Genomic DNA, 9024 nt, shown 5'->3' with positions numbered 1-9024 from the left:
AGCTAAGCTTCTTCAGCTCTTGAGCAGAATGCAAACAAATACATATTCAGTAAAAATGCTCAACACAAGAGACATTTGGACACACACAGAAATATGTGCAATATATTTGTTCAGCAGAGAAGTGTTCAGCTGGCACAGACCCATTTCTAATTTGAATTAATTCTATATCCACACATGTATGTTCTGTTTTCTATACTCATGTTTAGATACAAGGGGAGCACAGGTGGTGCTATATACCCTGAATTACATCAAGAACAATTTGGCTGTGCAGAGAACAATTCTAAAGCCTAATAATATCATATATAAAGTATAAATATTTATACCCCCCCCCCCCCCCCGTTTAGTCACCTTTGTCTTTTAAGCTATCGTATAAAAACACGAAGGAGTAGATGTGCTCAGGCTGTGGGGTCTCCATGTCTGGGTTAGGGCCGGTATGGGACTGGACCTTGCAGTAGATGGGCGAAGGACTTTTAACTGGACTCAGAACTAGAACTCCTAGAGGAGACAAGTAGAAACAGGAAATGGTCTATTAAGGCACCTACATCTAAAAAGGAACCCTTCCAACAAGCTGTTACAAGGGAACTAGACCAGTTTCTCTGGGTTTGTTTACAGAAATAACACCCACAATGTATGAGGTATTGCATAGTTCATTTTCAGTCCTGCATTTTAGACACAAAAGTCAAATCACCAGCAACAACAACAGTTTCTGAAGATGACCAACTCCTGGCTGTATCATTTAGTTTGTCCCAGTATGCAGGACATCTGCTTTTAACCATTCTGTGGTCAGGAAGTAATATTACTGCTATTGACTCACCAGGTGTCTCACAGCATTGGCAGGTGGAGACCCATATTTGGAGGGAGTACGCTTCTTCACATCTGATGATGAGCTCGGTGTCTGAACACAGAGAATAGAGAAAGTGGCTGTATCATTAAGTCTGTCCCAGTATGCAGGACATCTGCTTTTTAACATCTTTTGGTTATCAAGTAATATTACTGCAAGTGCCAGTAATCTCACCTGTGACAGGTTTACCACAACAGAGTTAGGACACCTAGACTTGGAAGGAGTCCGGATCTTCACATCTGAAGATGGACTTGTGGTCTGAACACAGAGAATAGAAAAGAAGAGAGAGAATAGAGAAAGAGGCAGTGTAATTGAACGTGACAAACAGCTGCTTTGGATTTCCTAAACTCACATATTCCCAGTGACATAGGACTGAACAGAGATGGCAGAAATCAGTTATTTCACAAGTTATCTGATTTAGCAGACTAGACCCCAGCCTGGCAGGGATTTAGTATGAGCTCCATGCAGACACCCCTGTATGGGTCTTATTCATGACAGTGGAGAGGAGGTGATGTTGGGGATCAGGTGCTGAGAAAGGTATGGAGGATAAGAGATCAGTTGGGTTTACATTTACTAAGGCAGAGGGGAAGCAGGAGGTGTTTAAGGCCAAGCATACCATGAAAGCAAGAGGTGTTTAAGGCCAAGCATACAATGAAGAAAATGCTTCATCTAAGCTCTTGTAGAGAGTATATTTCATGTGGAAAAGGGCACGTGGGAGAACACAGACAGAGTCTCACCTTTGCACAGACAACCTCAGACTGCTTCTTCTCTGGGAACATCTCAGTGGAAACAATTCCCTAAAAGACAAAACAGGCAACCAATCAAGCAAACGTCATTCAGTTAAAACTCACAGACAAAACAAAACCCAGACAAAAGGGAGCAAGTATACAGGACATCTGCTTTTTACCATCCTTTGGTTAGGAAGTAATATTGCTGTGAGGGTATTAATCTCACCTGTGAGAGGTTAACCACAGAATAGGGGGATAGAGTCCTAGACTTGGTAGGCAACCGCTTCACAGCTGAAGATGGGCTTGGGGTCTGAACACAGAGAATAGAGAAGGGGGCTGTATAAGTTAGTTTGTCCCAGTATGCAGGACATCTGCTTTTTACCATCCTGTGGTTGGGAAATAATATTACTGCAAGTGCCAGTGATCTCACCTGTGACAGGTTTACCACAACAGAGTTAGGACACCCAGACTTGGAAGGAGTCTGGATCTTCACATCTGAAGATGGACTTGTGGTCTGAACACAGAGAATAGAAAAGAAGGGAGAGAATAGAGAAAGAGGCAGTGTAATTGAACGTGACAAGCAGCTGCTTGGTATTTCCTAAACTCACATATTTCCAGTGACATAGGACTGAACAGAAATGGCAGAAATCAGTTGTTTCACAAGTTATCTGACTTAGCAGACTAGACCCCAGCCTGGCAGGGATTTAGTATGAGCTCCATGCAGACACCCTGAAGGGACCGGCATAGGTCATAAGAATATGCCATAGTCAATAAGTCAATGATATTATACCTAGTTATAATTGTTACTTTTATTTGGATTTAACTAGCCATGAGTGGACTTTCCTTGGTGAATATACTTTGGGCTGACCTGGGTAGTGAGGTGTGATACTAGACTCTCACCTCCCCCCCAGGTCGAGACAAAGAACCCTGCATGCATGGCCCATTTGAATAGACGGTAACACCCCTTAGATATAGTGTATTTAACAGACTGTTCCTCAAGGAACAAGTCAGATATACTGAGGTGAAGTTCTGTGAGGGAGGATGGATCAGTCTCTGTCTCATAAATGGTCGGCCGCCATTCTTCAAGAATAAACCTGAATCCTGACTGATCAAACCTAAGACTGAATCTTCAATATATGGTATAAAACTAATTACCATCAACCCCTATATGGGTCTTATTCATGACAGTGGAGAGGAGGTGATGTTGGGGATCAGGTGCTGAGGAAGGTATGGAGGATAAGAGATCAGTTGGGTTTACATTTACTAAGGCAGAGGGAAAGCAGGAGGTGTTTAAGGCCAAGCCTACCATGAAAGCAGGAGGTGTGTAAGGCCAAGCATACCATGAAGAAAATGCTTCATCTAAGCTCTTGTAGAGAGTATATTTGAGGTGGAAAAGGTAACATGGGAGACAGACAGAGTCTCACCTTTGCACTGACCTCAGACTGCTTCTTCTCTGGGAACATCTCAGTGGGAACAATTCCCTAAAAGACAAAACAGGCAACCAATCAACAGCATTAGATTAAAACCCACAGAAAAACAAAACCCAAACTAAAAGGAGCAACACCACACAATGACTTGTGTAATGAGTATCTGATCAATGTGGATTTTAAAAAGTGATAAAAACATACTTACCCCAACTGACTGATAAACCTTTGGAGAACTGCCTGCTGTAAATGATTCACAGAATTAGTGAATAAATGCATCTCTGCACAAGACATCATTAGTAAGCAAACACTACCGAAGGGCAGGCTGCTGGAAATAAACAGTACTGGTAAGAGTGGGGAAACAGTGTGTGGTTTAACCATAAAAGGAGTTAGTGTGTGTGTGTGTGTGTGTGTGTGTGTGTGTGTGTGTGTATATGTGTCTGTGTGTGTGTGTGTGTGTGTGTGTGTGTGTGTGTGTATGTGATCATCAAGCATGAAGTTTTAACTATCTGAACTATAGGGGTTGTTTACAAGTGTGCCTATCTTGAATACATTTTTTTTTTTTAAATATGAATGAAAAAAAAAAGAGTAAACTAACATTTTCAAAAGATAGGCTAACATAATTTTGATGAATCATGATTCACAGTACCATCAGTTTGCTTGGGGTTTGGGTCAGGTTACGGTCAGGACTAGATGACAGTTAAGAACTATGCTCAGTAAACATTGATATTACAGGCCTGTAAAAAAAGGTTTAATATCTTCTGATTGTTAGTTGGGTGTCAGATATTAGACCACTGAAAACAATGTGTTACTCAGATAACATAAGCTGCACTGTACCTTGATTCTTTGAATGCATTCGAAAAAACAAAACTCCACCAATGAGGACGAGTAGTACTAGTCCTGAAGCAACAGTAATATAGATCCATATAGGGGTCTGCTCGTCACCAAGAGGAATCTCTTGCTCTGCAAAGACACAGCAGAGGAAACTTGCTGTTCTCTTCATGACACACAGTACAGTAAGCCATGTAAACCAACACTCAACCAAATACCAACTGTTCAAGAGTCTCAAGAAATGCAGTAGAAAAAGTAGTTAAACTGATGTTTCTTACTTTGGCACAGCGTCTCCAATTCCACTGTAGCATGATGCCAGCTGAGTGGGTTGCTATGGTTGCAGATGATGACACCATCTTTAATAAAGATGGTAAGGCTGGAGGGTGCAGCCTGTTCCTCCTGTGTGCAGGTGCTGATGTCACAGGTGGAGGTCAGAGAGAGGTCACCAGCTCTACAGGTCACTGTCACATTACAGAGGTCACCACTGGACGAGACAGACTCCACAATCAAGACAGGGGCTGTTACTTGCTCTGCAAACACACACACACACACACACACACACACACACACACACAATGTTTAAGAGACACTCATAGCCCATATAGCAAACACCTAACTGAATTGTTATGTTGAACGAAAAATTGTTATATAGCTCAACCACCATCTAATGGCTTAAACACATATTCCCCATCAACAGAGCAGAAACATCCCAGACACGCTTTTGTCTTTCACACCAGAAGCGTTTGTGCAGTTGAATAACAAGCCAACCTACTTCATTTCTGGTCCGCTGTAGCCTAATTTGCACTGATAATGGCTATAAATATAGTAACAGCTATGAATGAAATGGCTAGAAATATAAACTTCTGCAGAAATGATGAGGTACACATATAAAACATCAGTGAAACACACATTTAAATGCATGCCTGGGCTGTTTATAGTGCTAACAGTGCAATTTTAACATAATTGTATTAGTATGTGTACATATAACAAAAGTATATAACAAAATGTGCAATATAGTTTCTGTTTTCGCTCATAGAAGGTTGATAAGTTTACACCGGCTCTGAATCTCTAGCTGCTGTTTCACTTCTGAGGTGATGGACTCCTAACATCCTGTATATGTGATAGAATTAACTTCGAAACACTGTTAATGACTTAATGTATGTATTATGTATTAATCAAGTGCCTTGCATTAATAATTACCTTGTATGAATCATGTGATTATATAAGCAGGAATATGGCTTTTCTGTGTTTCTGTGTGTGTGTGTGTGTGTGTGTAACTTAGATTATTAGGTGTTGACGCCACTTAGTCTGCATATGTGTAAGAGCTATATGCGTAAGAGAAGGAACATTTTGTCCATGTTTGGGTCAGAAGTGATAAGGGTCGAACTGTGCTTCTTTCGACCTTGTGTAAAACTGACATCCTTGCATGACAGAAAGCATAGTAAGATGACCTTGGACTAGAGGATGGATACCCGACCAGAGCCCGTCGGAACCCGACGGGTCGGGCCGGGTTCGGACAAATATTTAGAAATTATAATCGGGCTTGGGTCGGGTTCGGACACATCAGCGCGATAAGGCATTGAACATTCCATATTTAAAATATCTTAATAAATAGTGAAGTCAACGTATATGCTTCACATGATGCAGAAGCATTTTTGAGAATAAAATAAATCACATTTAGGATAACAGCTTTCTTCCCGTGGCATAGCGTGTGTAATGTGTAGGCTATTTCATTCCATTTGTTAACCTTTCCTGCTGTCTGTCTCTAACCGTAGGCTAGTTGGAGATTGCAGAGGAGACTCAATGCTCAGTTCAATTCTCCAGGGCCGAAGTATTACATGTTCTTAACTTCGGGGTTAATTCCAGTTCCTTTCCGTCTGCTGCTGGTTAGTAAATAAATGCCCACTGTAATCTTTCTGAGGATGTATTCTTCACACACTGGTTCACATTGTTACAGCACATACGGTTTTTAGCTTCTGTCGCTAGCTACATCCAAACTATTCATAAGCGTCACCGTTCTTAAAGGAGCCGCACCATTTTACAACACGTTCTTGCAAAGTGAATCATTTAATTTTAATATGCTTATTTGCCTTCTTGTGCACGCTTTTGCGTTTGACAGCGCTTGTTTGTGTGAGCGAGCATTTATCTGTTGATGCCCGAGTTAAATAAAGCCAGGCTATTCATAAAAAAACGTACGTAAATGTGGCATTACTATGAACAGTTGAGACATTGATTCCGACGGGTTCGGGTCGGGTTCGGACGAAATATTTGAATGGCTGTCGGACTCGGGTCGGGCTCGGGCACTACTCTGTCGGACGCAGGTCGGGCTCGGACAGAAAAATTCGGCCCGATCCATGCTCTACCTTGGACGTCGGAGACCCACCACGTGAGAACAGAGAACGCTAACTTCTTTCTATATAAACCTTGTGTGATGTGTTTTATTTAGCTTCTCTCTCGTCTGCTGCAGTCTGCGAGTGAGCCCGGGCTCTCTCTGGCCTGCCAGGACGTTGGTGAGCCCGACAAGCTTGTTGTTGTTGAATAAATATACTTATATGCAACTCCAGAGTCCTGAGGAAACAAGTGAATTTTCACCTAACAATATGTCTCTGAAGCATGTCAGAAGCATGAAGCCCGATCACTATCAGACATACATTAATTTGTTTGCATAAAAGTGGTTGGCTCAACCCCATAATAACTGTATTAGTTGTAAATTCTGTCCCCATCTCATTATTTTATTCACCTTAATAATCTCTGAAGTGCATGTGACATTGACTCTAATCAGTGGGATTTTTGCATGGTGACTCACCAAGAACATTGAGCCTGTATTCAGAAACAGCCTTCCTCCCATCAGCATTTATCTCTCCTTTGTAGAGTCCACTGTCTTTCTTCTGCGGGTTTATCAGCTCCAGAGAGAAGGTGGTTCGATCAAAATGTATTCTGCCCTTATAGGGGTCTGGAATTCTTAGCTGGCGGCGTTTATTATAATGTGGATAATATTTAACAACATCACATGATTGATTAAAGACCCAGGTTACATCATATATATGTGTTCCATTACTTATATTGTCATGCCTCATGATCAGGGTGACAGAGTTTCCCTCTAGAGCAAACACAGACTCTGGGGCACTGGCCACTGTGGAGACAGAATGGTAACAGTGTGCTATAAGTGTCTCATTGTGAGAGAGGGCACATTTTAATGAGGACTGCACATTATATAATCATACATTATTTATTTAACTATTTACTCTTCATTTTGAATCAGATCACTGAGTACACTGCTGATTTTGAAAAAGTGTCCAGTCATTGATGTCCCTGCAGATACGCACCTGTGTGAAGGATGGCAGCAAGGAGAGACAAAGTCCATTTTGGATCCATTTCTGTACCTTCAACAAGCCTCTTTCTCCCTGTCAAGACAAAGACAAACTGATGAAGCCAGTGACAACAAGTAGGTCACTGCAAATATAAGACAGGCGATAGGTCACTCAACGGAACTAGCAGCACGCGTGACATGACGTTTTGGGCTGGGTGATATATGGAATTAATTTTCAATATTTTTGTTTTTGATTGAAAAATGCCTAAATCACAAAATCGAGATAAGTGCTTCATCTGCTGTGGAATTGAGCTATGTCTGATTAATATGGTAAATTGAGTGTGAGAAATCTAAAATACAATTTGGCTGATTTTTGTTGGTCCTCATTACCATTTTATTTAGAAATAACATTTTGCTGCCTATGTAAAGATTCAGCAATACTGTCAGGATCCAGGCAAGGACTCAGGCGCAGATCAAGACAAGTCTTTCAAATACAGTAATTCAATGGGAAACAGTCCAGGACAACAGGCAAGTTTGTAACCAGGAAAGCAGTCAGACACAGGCAGACAATCCTACATATGTAAGGCCACAATGCAGAGAGGATTAAACAGGCAGAAATCAAAACAAAAAAAACAGGCAACAGTAAAAAAAAAAAAAAAAACTCAAAGTGGTTCACACAGATCAGGTTAGTACTAAGTATGAAAATAACTGAACTAAACTTGAAAGAGGAGGTTTTAAATACACAGTGATCCAAACAATATGAGAAATAAAAAGGTGAGCAAGGAAAATGGCAGGAAATTAACAATGACAGGAAGTAGACCCAACAAAGTGAGGGGCGGAGTTTATATCAGCCAGTTAAATCACGATATCACACATATCAGAGGCAAAACGCACCGATGAGGCTACAGGTTACAAACCAGCTAGCTTCTACATTGATCTTCAATTAAAGTGTTAGCAGCAAGCTAACAATAATGGTCGAGAGCTTCAGTTAAGACCTACAATATTCTGTTTGCCCTGACAGTGTTCGTGTAGTATTAAAAACAACAAACCGAGTCGATGTAGACATATAAAAGTCGTTGATCTTCAACTACATTGATCTTCAACTTTAATTGAAGATCAATGTAGAAGCTACCTGGTTTGTAACCTGTAGCCTCATCGGTGCGTTTTGCCTCTGATATGTGTGATATCGTGATTGAACTGGCTGATTCAAATGAATCAGAGAAAACAAATGAATAAAGGAAAACATTTAATGGATAAGTAAATGAATCAGAGCATGAGTGACAGCTGCAACATCTATCATATTGTCATGACTTCACAAGCTAATATGCTATATTAGCGCTGTACTGCAACCGAACTTGCTACTTGAGAGAGAAACATGATTTTTCTGACAATGCCCCCTAGGCGGAATACCGCCTGCCGATAATACACCCAAATGGAAACCTAGAGTTAGGACTTGAACACTGATTGCGAGGCGCGTGTTACGGTACTGCTGTGTCTCAGTTGTGTGTGTGTGTGTATTCACACTACCTGCTTTTCTGCTGTCACGCTGCTTCTGCGAGCCCACTCTTTCTGGCCGTCAAAACACAATCAGGTATCATCCATTGTTGATGAGTGGTCCGAAAAGTGAAGACCAGAAAGTTGACCAGTTGTAACCAGAAATCAGTCCGAGACTTGCATTTCCCTTGTTCAAAGCTAGGGAGAGAGAGGACACAATGGGAAACTACTAACGGATCGATATAATGTGAATATAGCCTTCATTGGGTTTCTATATAGTATACATGTAACCTCCTATATCCCCTTTCATAACATGCAGTTGCTTAAATGGTTAAAACATAAGACCACACATCGAAACAACTGTGAAAAGTGTCCGTTTATGTTATGTTGTTGGTA

At 41.1% G+C, this 9024-nt stretch overlaps 1 protein-coding gene and 1 long non-coding RNA gene across 2 annotated transcripts; both read right to left on the bottom strand.

Moving 5' to 3' along the window:
- Positions 1-354: 354 nt before the first annotated feature.
- On the bottom strand, positions 355-1638 carry LOC122128835. Its single transcript, XR_006151648.1, has 4 exons — positions 1579-1638; positions 1016-1099; positions 815-895; positions 355-495 (listed from the first exon to the last, which is right to left on the bottom strand). It is a non-coding gene; the product is annotated as an uncharacterized LOC122128835 (long non-coding RNA).
- A 2027-nt stretch (positions 1639-3665) lies between these two features.
- Positions 3666-7284, bottom strand: LOC122128832 (SLAM family member 9-like). Its single transcript, XM_042703693.1, has 5 exons — positions 7151-7284; positions 6631-6957; positions 4103-4354; positions 3831-3956; positions 3666-3682 (listed from the first exon to the last, which is right to left on the bottom strand). The coding sequence occupies exons 1-5, from the start codon at positions 7197-7199 to the stop codon at positions 3666-3668; spliced, it is 771 nt and encodes a 256-aa protein (XP_042559627.1). The 5' UTR covers positions 7200-7284.
- Between the last annotated feature and the right edge of the window lie 1740 nt (positions 7285-9024).

This window comes from Clupea harengus, chromosome 25, assembly GCF_900700415.2.
Source record: "Clupea harengus chromosome 25, Ch_v2.0.2, whole genome shotgun sequence".
In the NCBI taxonomy this organism is placed as follows: domain Eukaryota; kingdom Metazoa; phylum Chordata; class Actinopteri; order Clupeiformes; family Clupeidae; genus Clupea; species Clupea harengus.
This window is presented reverse-complemented; position numbering and strand designations above follow the sequence as displayed.

Excerpts from the sequence above, each read along its gene's own strand:
- LOC122128832 (XM_042703693.1), bottom strand. The coding sequence starts at position 7,199 with ATGGATCCAAAATGGACTTTGTCTCTCCTTGCTGCCATCCTTCACACA. Across the intron at positions 4,355-6,630 it reads ATACAGGCTCAATGTTCTTG|AGCAAGTAACAGCCCCTGTC; the intron begins GTGAGTCACCAT and ends GTGTGTTTGCAG. Across the intron at positions 3,957-4,102 it reads ATTGGAGACGCTGTGCCAAA|AGCAAGAGATTCCTCTTGGT; the intron begins GTAAGAAACATC and ends GTGTCTTTGCAG.